Raw genomic sequence first — 16504 nt, forward strand, 5'->3', positions numbered from 1 at the left:
GTGAACGCAATGTTATTGATAACGTACGGGAAAATAACGAAAGTGACAAGCGACAAATGTTGACAGATTATTTATGATAACCTCTCCATCGGCTGTTGTTTTGAGAATATTGAAAATTTTGATATTTTTCTATTAAACTTGCATACATAGAGATGGGTGTTACAAGGAAAGTACTCAATTGGTATGCCAGACTAGCTCCCGCGCACGGAAAATCAACTCCACCTTACGAACATGTAGTTCAAATTGGAGACCCAAAGTTACGTAAAATTTCGGAGCCTGTTCCTCTAGATAAAATAAAAACCAATGAAATACAAACTGTAATTAAGAAACTAGAATATGTTATAAATAAGTACGGCAGCCTCGGTATGTCTGCGCCTCAGATAGGAGTCAATCTGAGAATATTTGCCATGAGACACACAGTCAAACAACTAGCAAGTGTTCCGAGAGAAATAGCTGCTCTGAAGGGTATGGAACCCGTACCATTCACTGTGAGTGAGTATTCTTCTTATAATGATGTAAATATAGCAGTTGCATACATCATAAACAATTTGTAAAGAACTTTTTTTTTATTAATATATTTTTTCAGGTGTTCATAAACCCCAAACTAAAGGTGGTTGACTACCAGAAGGTGACTCACGATGAAGGATGTGAGAGTGTGCAAGGATACACTGCTGATGTTCCAAGATACAAAGCAGTTCAAGTTACAGGTTGGTCTATCTTTTTATAAGTATAATATTTACTGTAAGGAATCTGACATCTCACATAACTTTTGGTACATGAAATTCCAATTTTTGTATTTCCTTCTACCCAGGCTACAATGCTGATGGAGTGCAAAACACACAAACATTCAAGGACTGGGCAGCAAGGATAGCCCAGCATGAGATAGATCACCTGGACGGTAAGATCTACACAGACATCATGGACCGGAAGACCCTCACCTGCTCCTGTTGGGAAGAAGTCAACTTGGCTAAAGGGAAGCTTGTTATACCTTTTAGTCCACAGTAAAGTATTTATTTAATGTCTTTGTTTCATTTCATAATTTTGGATACCTGCTCATTTTAGCGATAGTAATAAATGAGACTCTGAATTCTAATAGTCAGATAGGACTTGGGCTCGTTTTCAGTTGTCATAGGCTCTGAAATAAAAAACGATGTTATAGGTTTGACTGCTGTGTGTCTGTCTGTGGCATCATAGCTCTTACGCTACAAACAAGCAGAGATTCAATCTATGCTCAATATTGTATTATTTTGTGATTAACTTAGCTGGGTAGGATTTGGGCCAAAATAAATCAACAGTAAATTTTATATAAGCAATTTATTGTTTAATTGATTTAACTTTTACAATAAAGCAATATCTGTTTAGTTTTGAGTAATACTATAAATAGGTACCTGTACTTAATAAATATTAGCGATATGAATATAGATAACTAAGTTATATAACACAAAACTAAACTAACTTAGCTTTATCTGTTACATTCTCAAGATGTCTTTATGTAAACAGCTATAAAGACTGCCTTATTGCTTTAGGCATAGAATTCAAAATGAAGGTGACAAGAATACTAAAATCATATAGAGTACATTAAGTACATAATATTCATTACTAATTATCATACAGTAACATCAAATTTAAATCTGTTAATACATTTGAATATGTTTTAATTATTCATCAGATTTTTATATAATTTGTCACCTTCATTTTGTGCCAAAGAAACTAAAGTTTACATAAATAAGGTTTGTTCAGCTGCTTCTATTCAGTAAGTTCTAATATACATATTATTTAACATTCAAATTACTATCTTTCATAGCTATCTTCGAACTAAATAAGAGAGATGTTATTCAAAATAATGTACATGTTTAGTTACAACATTCAACATTTACTATTTATTTATTACGTAATATGCGAGTAGACAGCTAATTAAACAGATTCATAGACTCGCGTGTGTGCATCTGTATAATTTTAAAAGTGAAAGATAAAATACTCATCTATTTATCCATGTAAATATTCTCTTATGAAGTAAGCAAAGTTCTAGGTATCAACAATGCACATAATATTCTATCTATGTTTGTATAGTGCAGTAATATAGACACATATTTGTATATTGCAACTAAACATTTATCTTGCCAACCCTAACACTGGTTCAACCATGTATTCATATCTATTCAGTTCTGAACAACTTGAATATGTTAATGTAATATTGAACATTATTTCCAAAACCTGTTATATGTCCCAGCCATACAAAAATCAGCCAATAATCTCAATCTCATAAGACACATCATACAAAATCTTACAGCCACATCAGTAACATTTCATTTTGTCCCTAAGAAGTAGCGAGATGGGTAACTATATTTTTATAAGAATAAATGCAGTTTTAATAAAATATACACTCCTTAAGCATCACCAAACACCTCTTTTGTCCCTGTAACTTTGGGATAAAAAGCTTACATTTACTTAGATACACATCTCGCTACTTACAAAGGTCTTTAGCACATACAATTTCCTTGTGATCAACATCACACTAGCATATCCAAGGCTCCGACTCACAGGGGACAGCGCAGCAGTTACCTGAGCGGGTTGCTGGCCAGGCTGGTGAGGCTGGTGAGGGAGGAAGGCCCGCTGGCTGCGAGGCTCAGCCGGTCTGTCTCCTCATCTGCTTGGTTGTTGCGCAGCTCTTGTAGTGTGTAGACGAACTTGCTCCATTCGTCGTGACGGGGTTGAGAGACGTGCTGTGGTGAAGTTTTTAAAGTTTTATTTTTGTTGTAAAGTTAACTTGAAGTGGGTGGAATTATCGGCAAAAGCGGTTAATGTGTAACTAAGGTATTTTCACAGTAATTTCAACAGTTCAAAAGATGCGTATTGTAACACGCTTGTGAGAGACTTCGAAAAGTATACGCTGCAATAACGTTACATGTGATTCAACGACGTCATGTGCAAGCGAAGGGGCTTTGGCGGTAGGGTAAAAATCTAGTTAAATTCTTCAGTAATAATAAGTTTCAACGAAAGTGGTATTTTTCTTCACATATATAAAACAGTTGCCAGAATATTGGAAGCACATAGGACATTGACCAATAACGGCGTTGAAACTACCAGCAAGTTCTCTACAGATTATGTTTGTGTACCTCAGCGAGCTCGTAGACCCATATCTTGCCGGCGTCGTCCCCTGCAGTGATGTGAGTGCCGGAGGGCGTCCACGACACGCGGTTGAACGCCACGCCACCCTCCGCCTGGATCGACGCCACTGGCACCTATGGAGAATACATGTTTATTAGCACCAATATTCTTCTTCTTACATCACAAATAATAATACTGAATGGCTGAATGAACTGAGGCTGAAATGAACCTAGACAGGCAGTATGGAAAAAACAAACAAAAAAACCGCAAGGACAGTTATTATCCTCTCTTATTGTACATCAGTAAATAGGTTCGTACCTCGGTGTCCCGGTTGAGGTTCCAGAGGTCGATGCGTCCGGCGGCGTCGGCGGCGGCGAAGAGCGCGGGGTGCGTGGGCGACCAGCGCACGTCCACCACGTAGTCGCCGCTGTCCTCGAACGAGTACAGCGCCTTGTTCTCCTGGGGAAACATATACGTGCATTTTAGACTTTTTGCTAAAGATGAAATAAAGTCGGAATCGATATTTATTAGACTATCGATCGATAATGGTGAGATTCCATTGCGAACATTGTGACGCAGTGTAGAAATGTTTCATAGAGCGAGTATGTCCAAGAAGCTGCTTTCTTTGTGTGCAATCTTTGCGCCAAGGACGCCATGGACGCGTATATATAGTATGTCGTGTGGTGGAATCCCGTCACAAACATTTAAATTTTACAGATTCCAAAAATAACAGCAAAATAGAAACTTTAATTAAAAAATAAGTCCATTTTCCTCTCCTTTTATGTCCCGTTTTTTTTCCACTTTAACTCAAGATTTCAATAACTACGTACCTTCTGGCTCCACAGCTTGACACTCCAATCCATGGAGCATGTGAGATACAGATGACTCAGGTCGACGGAGCCGGCGGCGGCGTGGCACGAGACGCCCGTGATGGGGCCTGCGTGACCTTCCACGCACTCTGTCACTCCTGCTCGCTGACCGTACAGGCAGCCTACAGGAAATAAAAAAGAAATACGTTAGAATTTATTGGTACACCTGTATAACATATAGAATGCTAATAAAGAGTTGAGTATTGGAATAGAAATGCGGGAGTCCTAGACAAAGGCATAAAAAATAGAAGTCTTTTACATTCACATACAGACATTAGAGGCTGCTCGGCAAAACGCAGTTCATTAGCCACACCATCAATAAAGGACAATGGGCGATTCCGGTCCAAATGTCCACCACGAACGAGACCTATATGGCTAGATAGCCCGTTAAATATAGAATATTTTTTGTTATGAAAGTAAAAAAAAAAATAATGCCTGAAAAAAGTTATAGCAAAATCAAATAAAACATTTTATAGATTTTTTCAATTACTTTTCGTGATGTTCGATTTTCGTACTTTCTGTAACTTCTGAAAAAATAGAATTGTTCATTATTACAGAGAAGACACCACCAGTTACATCGAACTTTCTTAGATACAGGCACCGCGGAGTATATTCAGGCACTTCTGGCGCCTCAATTGATTAGTGATTCGTACATTCATCGGGCAAAAAAATATGGGCTGTTTATATGCAAATGTGTTTTACTCATCTTAGTTTTAGACAAAGTGCGGAAATGGAAGTGGAATAAAATAAAAATTAATAATGATTACATACAAATACTACCAAAAATTAAGAATACATTTTTACTATAACTTTTTTTTGACATTGTTTTTTTTTTTACTTTCTTACTAAAAGTTACTCTAAATTAAGTGGACTATTTAATTATATAGGTCTCGTTCGTGGTGGACATTTGGACCAAACTTCATACATTCTTGCCCAATCTCCTTTGCAAAACGTACTCCCAAAACATCCCGCTACTGCATGACTCCTTTCTAACCCAATATCCAAAACAACTAAATAGTTTACGACAATTTTCTTCATCAAATCTGAACTATTCATATGCAACCAACGCACCAGTATAAATATTTCCATCTTCACTGCCCAGCACGAAGTTATTAACATCTCCATGAGGGAAGCCCATGGCAGTGACGGCCACAGCCTTGCTCTGCCGATGCTGAAGGTCTAGTGTCTCCTGGGGCTGGGACAGCATGTCCAGAGACCAGGAACACATGCGTCCATCAGTGGATACGGAGATCAGGTTGTGGGCGTTCTGGCTGCCTACTACTGAGAGGCAGTAGACGGGATGCTGGAAATGTGAAATTGGTTAAAATTTTGTGACGAAAAAAGTAAAATATCTGCAAAGTTCCAATGAGATGCTCTTGGTATAAGAAAAAGTTCTGTTCAAATGCAGTGAAGAAGTTACATACATAGTTAAAGAATATAAGATGTGGCAGGTATTTTGTATTGCCAAATAATCTATACATATTTTTGAAGTTTCTCATCACAATTCATTCACAGAATAGAATTGTCTCAGGTGTGTTTTGAAAGACACAAAATTGTGTAATGTATATAAAAAAACAAATATACATACGGTATGAGCAAGTGAAGAGAGCGGTGTGCGTTGTATGGGCGTTCGCTTCTGCACGCGATTGTCCCACAGCACGATCTGGCCGGAGTATGTGCCGCCCAGGATCAGGTTAGGGTGGAACCTGAACAAAGAATATCATTACTGCACCCCATTTTTAACAGACTTCCCAAAAGGGAATATTTTATCAACTAATTAGATTTAGCTTTCAGTACAAGTCAGAGGTGATCTAAAATCCAGTATTTCACATCAAGCAACTGAAGTCCACTAACCAGTTACCAGCTAAGAATACTTGACAGACTTTTGGGCTGCTGCCAAACTCTATGAACTTCTCAACATGGGGTCTTACCTGGCAAAAGTAGCACTCATAACCGGCGACTGGCAGTGGAAGATATCCTCAGGAGTGGTCTTCTTGAACTTGGTGTTCCACACGAGGCAGACGCCGTCAGGGTCGTGGGGGGCGTCGTCGCTGTTGTGGTAGGAGGCCAGCATGAGCTCGGGATGCGCGGCCGACCAGTCGAGGCAGGTGACGCAGCGCCCGCGAGACCAGCGTTCGTCGTAGAACGTGCGGACTAGTGATAGACGTGCATCTGATTTGTCGTCTCTGTGAGAATAATGTTGATTTAAGAGGCATAAATACTTTATGATAAAGTAATATGGTTAAAATGTTTGTGCTGGAACAGGAAATGTTATTCTTCAACTTCAATTTATTCAGTGGTTAATAGAAATAAAGGTAGAGATTATAATTAGATTGAGAAATGTCAAATTGATAAAAAATAAAGTCATCACGTTAGCTAGAAAAATGTCTTGCTGTTCCTTGGCAGCTTTAAAATTGATTGTTATTTAAATTTTGAAGATTAATTAAACCACTGCAAAAACTCAAAACGTTATAGATAATGCGCAAATTGGTCACATTCCATAACTTCGAATGGATGCGAAGTGAGTAAGTTTAGAGACAACTTATAGGAATTAAATTTTAGAAATCAAACTGTCCAGTTTAATTTCAAGCTCGTACGTTACCAATATTTCGTACCCATTTCCATTATACCTATAAAAAGTATTGATATAATTTTCATTTACAATTAATTGCTTTCTGAGGAAATATGTTTTTTTAGCTTCAGAGATGCTACTGCTTAACTCCGAGCAAGGCATTTAGTACCGTGTGGTAGTTATAGCACCATTAGTCGCTCGCCTGAGTTTCGTTGTTTGTCAGTGGGGTGCACCACGGGTAGTTGAGGTTGGCAATTACGGGAGTACGATGTCGGTTTACCCTCTTACGCCACATAAAGTAGTATCTTGAAGCTATATGAAAAAGTACAGGTTGCTAAGTGTCTCACAGTGCATTCTCTGCGTCTCCGCCGCCGGTGTAGTCGGTGTAGATGTCGACGGACTCGGCGAGCGCTCGCTCGATGACGCGGCCCGCCTTCGACATGAAGCGCTGGAACTCCGCCGACAGCATGATCGTCTGCTTCTCGTCTACGCTCAGCTCGCGAACTGGTGTGGAGAGAATATAGTGAAGTTGAAGTTGACAACACTGGACATCAAAAATTTTGTTGACTGAGCAAGAGGAAGAAGATGGAATGAAACGTCTTGTATTATTACCGCAATTTTAATGACTAGGCAATAAGCGCCAAAATGGTCTAATTTACGTCATTAATTAGATCCTGTTTTGTTTTGAAAGTTTGTCAAATTTATAGGCCGACGTATTTTCTCCAAAATGTTTTTTTCCTGTCTACTGCTGAACGGTGGCCAGTCCAAGGTTTCATTTTCAGCGGCGACCTTGGCCAGCTCTTATTTGCATTGATTGGAGTAAAATTACACCTGTAGTCTTTCCAACCTCGTCTCTATTTATTGCTTAAATCCTGGTGTTAACCTGATCACTTCACCCACTTTAACCTACACATTTTTAAGTGTACTAGCTACATAACAACTACTAACCTTTCTTCTCCTTTTCCTCATCCTTTTTCTCCTGCGGCGCCGCAGTGACGGCCGGCTGCACCTCCTTAACGGTGGGCAGGCCATGCGGCAGTATGCCAGGGGGCAGCTTGCCGTGGAACGCCGCGTCCTCTTCGTCGCCTTGCCGCGCGCCGTCGCCGTCGAATGTAAGCACTGGACGGTGAATAAGAATGGCCCTTGCCGGGGGGGATGTGTGCGGTGTACGGCTGACTTATTTATTTCTTTATAATGATAACCCCTTGAGCATGGTACTCGAGGAACTTTTTGGTGCATTTTTGTGTGAAGGGAAAATCGGGAAAAATCATACAGAATGTATGACAGCAAAAAAGAGGAGGAAAGTCTACTGAATAAAATGCTTCATGCGAAATGGTAACAGAAAAGTATCACGAGCTCAGGTTTCAAAATTGATATTTGTATGAATGAATAAACAACGGTCAATAGATGGCGCTGTTCTATAAATCGGCCGTACTTTGAATTGGATTGAATTTCATGAAGTTATTTGTGTATTGCATTGGTATTTATACTTTGAAATTAGATTAGTATATTGAATACTTGTGGATGTATTACTACGATTTTTTAACATAACTTCATGAAACACATTAATGTGTGAGTTATGAAGATAGATTCGTCTACTGCTCTACTAGTGTAGCTAACACTAACTACTCAGTGTGTATGAATGTCATAAAGTATTTTGTACCGAAACATGTAAGCAGCAATTTTGAAAACCAAACACGGAACATTTGGGCCTTGCTCTTCCAAAGTTCGTTAATTAACGCTGTTCAAGCTTCAGCTAATTATTTATGAATTAATTTGTAAAAACACTGTTATTGTCAGTAAGGTTATATTTATTTTATTATGAGTGTTTGTTCAAAAGCTGCTTACATATAAGGCATTTGTAAACTGATGAGTACGATAGCATAGGATGAATAGAATTATAAAATGTTTTACTTATTTTAAGTGCCTCAGGTAAAATTAAATTAATTAGGAATTACATAGACACTGTCTTTTAGAGAGATTATTTCAATTATTTATGCGCTCTTTTGGGCAAAAGAAAAATTCTTGATAAAACCCATTTGCTCCAGAAAAAAGTTGATATTACATGGTAAAGTTCAATTATCTTTTCTTTATTTCTTTGAATTCTATTCATCCTTTTAAAAGCACGTACTGTTACTAGACGAACAATGTATTAAGTCAATGATGTATCTATTCATGAACATTAGCTATTGAAGCGTCTTCTACGAGTTACATGATCACACGACCAGATGACATAGTTTGTTAAATGTCTCGAATGTTCCAGTTTCGAACAAACTAAAATCATGCGGCTTATACCCTAAAGCGATGCCATGAGACTACAGTTACAGCAAATTAGTTAAATTAGAAAGAAACGTCCTAAAAGCTAATAAACCTAAAAATTACTACCACTGCATAAAGAGTTTAAATTTTTTATTTACTCTTCAAAGTTTGAAATGAATAATTCATCCTGTATCTACCACTTAACTATTCAACATCCTACATCCAGAACTGTCAAAGTATAGAAATAAAAATGTAGCATATTATCAAAAAACCTATTAATCTAAACTAAAGGGTGCATGCTTTTATTAGGATAGGGTAAAAGTGAACTTGATTATTCCACCCCTTTTATAAAAACTAGGTTTAAATAATCTACAGTACTGTCATGCACACTAGTAAAAGTTTTTTTGTACCAAGTTGAATGATATAATACCTTCTAATTCTAACCGCAGCATGGACAGAAGAGCATTACTGTAACTATAATCTCAAGAGAGCTTTCAGTTTCTCGAAAAGTTATGTGAATTAGTGATTATTTTTATAGCCTTTTATGCAATTAATCGAATTATTTATTGATGGTAATGCTTACTGAAATATTATGCTGGATTAATTTTGAATGTAGGTTTCCATAAGAGATAGCTTGATACTTTTTATTTTATGGCATTCAGACGATGTCTTTTATCAAAAAATATGTTGAATGTATCAAATTTTTGTAAGAGAAACTGAAAGTTATACTATTACACATATACAAGCGAGTAAATCAAATGTTTGAATGAACGATATTTGATCTACTTATTTCCTCTAAAACTGTGCAACTAAAACACACAAATTCCTAAAAGCGTTAAAACATTTGGTGACAGAAAGCTTTGGAATTATATTTAAAAATAATATGCAAAATAACTTCCCGAGCTCTCCACAAGAGAGGTACATGTTTCATTATAATAAAAAATAAAATAAAAATATAAAGTACTTGTCTATGGAAGATATGGATGACGTCACTTGTCATGCATACTTATACACAACATGTATTTCTGTCACATGCAATATGTATGGATTTCATGTAATATTTATATGAACAATTGTTTTGGAATGTATGTAATGTAATACAGGTGTCGTGAGTTATTTACAGCTGACTGTCAGCAGTAAAATAGTTTTTTATTTTCTTTCAATAATTTGTGTATTTTTATTATAACTATTCAAAATTGTCCAGACGAACCAGTATACTGGCTGACCGTCAACTAGATTAGAAATGAAGGATCCTGTATTAAAACACACACAAGTATAAGTAAATGCTACGTACGTTATGTTTTGTTAGCTTTGTCATAAATAGCGTTACATAATAGAAATAGATAGACAACAAACCATGCTAGGTGATAGGCACAGGCTCTACGAAGGGCAATATTTAGTTAAAAATGATTGTTTGTATGATTCGGAATTGAAACCTACCTGTGAATTCGTCCTCCCACTCTAAACCCGGGTTTAGATTGTACTCATCTTGAAAAGGGAGGAAAAAACAAAAAAACAATGTCAGTATCTTTCGACCATAATAAATATATATAAAAAAATTCAAACTATACATAGAGATAGCTATAGTTCGGCCATTCAGAGAATGCGTTCCTGACACGTCGCGATTGAACTGACGACGTAACTACATTCATTGATTATTGATATAATAATGTTGTTTTAATGCTCCTCAATTGTTAAAACGGTAAACAACCAGCAAAAATATTTTTATCGTAACTGCAACGCCATTGCAAAGTTACGTCGTCAGTTCAATCGCGACGTGTCAGGAACGCATTCTCTGAATGGCCGAACTATAGTGCTTATATATTTTACAGCATGACCGTATCGTGTCGCCCGGTCGCGTCGCTGGGCGAGGCGCGAGCGCGCGACGCGTCCGTGTGTTAGGACCTGTGCAGTGTAGGTTAGTCGACTCAAGGGTAAACAGCGTGAAATGATACGGCGACCCCATAATACCACCATAATTCATATACACATATTATAATTTGGATAAATTTATTTGCGGCCGCTATGTAGGTCTCCTGGGAGAGACCTAGTGGAGAACTCTGGAAGGCCACAATTCCGTGTAAAATCTTAAACGTGCATCAAATGATGATGTTTTAGTTGAGTAGTGTCACTCGGACCCCCCGCTAACACTAAACGTTACAGATTTCTTGATAAAATGAAATGGATTAAATGGTCTAGATATTCGGCTAAACTGATTTATCAAGTAATCTGAGTACCGCACCTATATTGTTAGTAGGAAATAACTAGAAGCGTGATAGTAAGGATACCTAGACTAAGATATATACAAATCTAGACCGAGATGAGGACTAATATACAACCGACACCGTGTTAACCGACATGACACGAGAGAGGTAGTGTTAAGGGTAAACGACAGAAAGCGTCCTGGCGGAATAATGACTTACCGTAGTAGTCGGTTGCGTGTGCTAGAAAAGGACAAAAATAAAAATATTCTGTCAGTTATAGTTCAGTGATAAAATACATATTTTTACAATAATATCTAGAACTTGGAATATTTTTGTTTTGATAAATATATTATTTATATTTACATAGACATATGTAAATGATTCTTGAACATGGTATGGATGGTATTCACAATGAATTGATATTAGTCCATTAACTTTGTAATGATTACATGCAATTTACAGGCTGTGGCATAGACTAGACGACAGAGGTTTTGACGGGCATAGATCCAAATCCAAAATGGCTGATAAAAGGGAGTTAAAAATGCCGTCTCAGTCGAGTCCACGGCCTCATGACATACAAACTATCGTCAGTCACACTCGGTCAGTGTTTAGTACAGTGCGTGGCACAGTGACGTTAGTTTGACAGCACATATGACATACATACATGCTCGAACACACTTGGTCACACCGACATTATACGGGCGTAGCCAGGAACGTAACTTTTATTTCATAATGAACTCTATGTCTAACGCAAAGAGTTTAAAATAGCTATTTCATCTGGCTACGCTCTTGAATAATATTTGAAAAAAAAAAAAAAAACTGTATTAGTTACAAGTTCAAATGGATCAAAACTTATTACACTTAATTCTAATACCATTTAATCCATTTTCATTTAATGAAATCAAAATTTTGAATAATACAGGGTGTTGTTTTATGCCAATACTTCAATCTAGTCATACAAAAACTACAAGCTATTGGGATCTTTCTTTGCCTTGAAGACAAATTGTTTTACGTGTCCAAATGTATATGTTTTGTTCCATTTGACGTAAACAAATATCTGTGCATGCATTATATAAACCTCGAGAGGGCTTATAACATGGTATCGTCCACGAATATGACACTTGTAACGTAAAATCAATATAATTAAATGTGCAGATGATATATCAAAGCAAAATAATAATAATGATTTATCTAAGGCGTCTACAATTTCAGCCTTAATTTTAGATTTAAAACTATACGAATTTATCATTGCCGATTATATATTTTCATAAAAGTTTTCTTTAATTTTAGTGTAGCGATTCAAACTATCAACATCGACTACTTATTTTCGCGGTAAAAAATATAATAACTACATGTCAAAAAATACTGCGAAAAAATCAAACTACGTGCGTTAATTAAAGTGCATATTCGTGGACAAATAAATAAACAAATAAACATAAACTCTAATACAATGTTAATAGGGTACAAATTACCTTTGCGCGGCCGCCACCAGTCCTCCATGTATCCTGCAAGCGGTGATGCATTGGAAGAGCAGCCTTTTGTTTATGGTAGCACAAACACAAACATTGCACCACAATTCTCATACAGTATTTACTTTTTTATTATATGTATAATATCATTATTAGTTCATTAGATAGGTTGTAAATGGAAGACGACACATGTTAAGCTCACAAAACAAAAGAAATTCCGCAAATAAAATGCTGCCTGAATTTATTTGTTTTTCTAAAAGTAAAAGCAAAATTTTGTAGCTGAGAGTGAGTCTAAGAAGAAGCTGACTGCCATTATCATCCCGTTTATTTCTACTTTATTTACCATCAGTTGCACAAAGTTCCATTAAAGTTAAAGCTTCTTTAAATCTATTGCTGACTCTTTCTTCGTGAACAAGATAAAAAGTGTTAACAATAGATTTAATTATGCTTTAATTTTAATGGACCTTTCTGCAACTGACGGATAAACTAATAAAAAAGATAAAATGTTTTGAAAAATATTAATCAATTGAATAATTCTTTAATTTTTTTTTTATTGTACTATGGTTTAGTAAAGTTTTTTTCTACTGAACTAATGATAGACTCAGACAGCATATCAAAGGCCAAATTAAAATAGATGAGTGAAAAGTAAATACTGTTGTAAAATCTACAGAGATGTCATTGGTTACCAAGAGTTATTGTCATTTGCAAATACAATACAAAATTTAGAAAAGAAAAACTCAAGAAATGCTAATGTTTTGATCGGTTTACTTGAATCTTATCTTATCTAGAATGTTATCTTAGATGACCAATGTAAAATGATCAGTTTTTTACTTGTTTGTTATTGCTTTAAATGTTAAAGACTGCTGCGTTGAAAAACAAAGAGATTTAGTACTTGCAAATGACAAATTATAGTTAAACCAACACCCAGACATCACAGTTATATCAAAATTATATTATTTCCAAATGGGTATGCAAACTCTCAAATTGTGTTATTGAACAAACATGTATAATTATGTCAGTACACACAGAACATCCAAAACCCATGTATTTATTAATTTGTAATGTTTCAGTGGAAATAAATAAAAGTACAATACTATAAATTATATTAAGTTTCCCATATTGTGAAAGGTATTCAGGTATTCACAACTGTGTTCACCAATCCTCTAATCCATATAATGTAATAGAAACATTATTTCATGAGTTACATTAATCATTGTCACAAACAAACATACATACACACATTTAGTTGTTTGCATAATACCTTCATCTTAGTGCTATTAAAACTCAAATAGAAAAAGAAACCAAATAGTCAACTCAAAGAGTAAAAAAACTAAAAATTCTAGCAAAATTAGCTAGCTAGGAGTGGGACTACACGCAAAGCTTACCATCTCGCAGCTCGCTGACCCCCGAGGCTGTGGTCTGGGTCTGCTTAGCGTATGTCACATTCTCCTTAGGTGGAATGTCTGTGGACTGGACTGATACCACTTGCAGGGCTGGGGGCTTCTTCGGACCGCTGGTTGTGAATGTTAAAGGTTTACACTTTCTCTACTACATACTACATCTAAATGAAAATAATGCACTGTCTAATGTTGTAATATATGGAGCATAGGCATCATCTATAAATTCTCCTCTACACTGAACATGAGACTAATACTTTCAACTGCAGTGTCCCTTAGTTAGAGGGTAGAGAATAGGCAACTATGGTTTCTACTCCTAAAGGTTGAAAGTCTTTTTTTTCTTATGCAAGACAGTTAAACATGTTTCATGTATATTTTATTGGTTACTGTTGAATCTAGAAATGTCAGATTTAATGGCAGCTACATTCTAATGAAGAAATACCAAAATACCACTTACCCATGTGGAGGTAAACTTGACTTATCCGTGTGTGGCAGACTGGCATCAGGCGAAGCAGTCTGCGGTGGAGTGAGAGAGGACATTGACGACAGAGACGTGAGCACATCCTTGACCGGAGCTACTCCTAGTGATGACAGCATCTCGTCCAGGTCGCGCCTGCTGTCCAGGCTGGACGCCGCTGATGCACGTTGCTGGAAACAGTTTCTAGTTTATGAATATCTAAAACCTATAAGTAGAGGAGTTGCATAGGTCCAGTAGTGAACTTAACAAGGTATTGCATAATAAAAAAAGAAAGTTACAATGCCTACAAATTTCAAGCTTCAAGAACATGTAGATACCATTAAATAGATTTGATAAAGATCAATTATCAACTGTTTAGAATACTAACATGAATATAAAAGATCTAATCAGAATCAAGTTAGAAATGTTCATGTCTATTGTAACTTCAAGTTTATAAGATAGTTGACATTGCAGATTCTTTTGCCATAACATATTTACTGCTATTGTTTAATTTTCCAGTACATAAAATAATTGTTTTAATTTCACTATAATTGCAACTGCAACTGATACTTCACCCTTCATCTGCTCATTACATAGTATAAAACATCTCTTTTTCTGTCCATCCTTTTGTATGCCTAAAACTTCAAAACTATGCAACCGATTTTCATGCCAATTTTTTTAAATATGTAGAGTGATTGAAGAGGAAGGTTTAAATGTATGTATAGTACATCACTAAATCATCCACTAAATAGTGGGGAAATACTGTTATCCCATGCGAAGCCTGGGCGGGTAGTTAGTTCATAATAAAAGAATTACCAGGGCCTCCTCCGCATCTTTCTGTTCCTTCTCCCGGCGGCGGCGATCCTTCTCCTCGCGCAGAGCCTGGAGCTTCGCCTTCTTGCGCTCCAGCTCCGCCTTGCGGTCCGACATGCTCGACATGGCTGCTATTCACTATCAATATTGGAAATAAAGGTCAACTTCAATATTTTTGATACCTACTAAGTAGATAAACAGTTTTAGAAAAACTAATCCTGTGACTGTGACCTTTGATTTGGTCAGTGGGTCATCTTAGGGCTGGATTTTTGTATATTTATCTACAAATCTGTTAATAAAATCAATTATTTACAACCGGTTCCATGTCGTAAGGTCAGAGTTCGTCAGTTTTTAAGACTGTTATTTTACTATAAAAGTAAAGACAGGCGATAGGATTTATATTGCATCCGATCGGCCACTGTCACTTAAGATTAAGCACAAAAATAAACACAATTTCTTTGGATATTATGGCCGATGATGGCTGTAATAGGACATGTCTGATGTCATGCAATGGCTGTTGATGAATCACTGTCAATGTTTGGAGAAAGCTTTATTGATAAGTTTGAGCCCTTACCTGATACTAACTCTGCTTCTCAAACAAAACTAAGCATTTTACACAAGTTTAAAACAAAATAGTCCCACAAAACGTGGCAAAAATATAATATGGGTAACGGGATTTCACTCTTTACAACAAAATAGACTCATTTATACCATTAACAAGTTTAGTGGATAAAAATCAGTATATAATCGGTAGTAATATAACAAACTCGGCACCAATTTATTTTTATTCTCTTCTAAAATACTGAAAATTATCGATCAACAAGATTTCTTCACTTCGGTAGAAAATTTTGGGGTTGCAAAACTTGCAATTTTCTAACTATAAAAATTCGAACATACTCGGCGAAATAAATAAATGAAAATTTTGAGGATTAAATTTGAAAAATTCATCCTGTTCTGATTATTTTGAACTTTTTAACAATTCCAATTACGTTTGAAATGTGTATCTAATAATTTTTGTGAAAGCTCGTAAAAACTAGCAGAAGGCTATTGAAAACTCCCATTTTGTCTATAAATTTGAGGTTGGCAATTAAAATTAAGGTGGTGTTCGAAATCATGTTCGAGGCCCAACGAATAATACTTTTTAATAAAACCTATGAAACCGTAAGAATAAAGACGATATACAAAACCCACTTTGAGAAGTTTTTAGTACTAATTTAGTTCAAAATCCAAGATAAAGAGAAATTCTCATTCATTTTTTATTATTTTTATTCTACGATATTTGACGGCTTAACATGCGAAAAAAAAATCGAGTTTTCGATCGCATATTCAACGAGCTCGTTCTCGTTACCTTACTTA

At 36.2% G+C, this 16504-nt stretch overlaps 2 protein-coding genes across 2 annotated transcripts; one reads left to right on the forward strand and one right to left on the reverse strand.

Annotated features, from left to right (window-relative positions):
* The first annotated feature begins 50 nt into the window (after nt 1–50).
* LOC124632079 (peptide deformylase, mitochondrial-like) lies at nt 51–1018 on the forward strand. The gene is made up of 3 exons (XM_047166740.1): nt 51–488; nt 587–707; nt 812–1018. The coding sequence occupies exons 1-3, from the start codon at nt 153–155 to the stop codon at nt 1003–1005; spliced, it is 651 nt and encodes a 216-aa protein (XP_047022696.1). The 5' UTR covers nt 51–152; the 3' UTR covers nt 1006–1018.
* Nucleotides 1019–1299: 281 nt separating this feature from the next.
* Nucleotides 1300–16001, reverse strand: LOC124632080 (cytoplasmic dynein 1 intermediate chain). Its single transcript, XM_047166741.1, has 16 exons — nt 15723–16001; nt 15152–15286; nt 14336–14526; nt 13867–13994; nt 12485–12517; nt 11232–11252; nt 10249–10296; nt 7498–7668; nt 6897–7053; nt 5909–6163; nt 5566–5683; nt 5049–5280; nt 3939–4099; nt 3427–3567; nt 3117–3242; nt 1300–2723 (listed from the first exon to the last, which is right to left on the reverse strand). Exons 2-16 carry the CDS (start codon nt 15272–15274, stop codon nt 2559–2561), a joined length of 2070 nt encoding a protein of 689 aa, XP_047022697.1. The 5' UTR covers nt 15275–15286; nt 15723–16001; the 3' UTR covers nt 1300–2558.
* Nucleotides 16002–16504: the final 503 nt, after the last annotated feature.

The sequence above is a fragment of the Helicoverpa zea genome, chromosome 7 (genome assembly GCF_022581195.2).
Source record: "Helicoverpa zea isolate HzStark_Cry1AcR chromosome 7, ilHelZeax1.1, whole genome shotgun sequence".
Taxonomy (NCBI): Eukaryota; Metazoa; Arthropoda; class Insecta; order Lepidoptera; family Noctuidae; genus Helicoverpa; species Helicoverpa zea.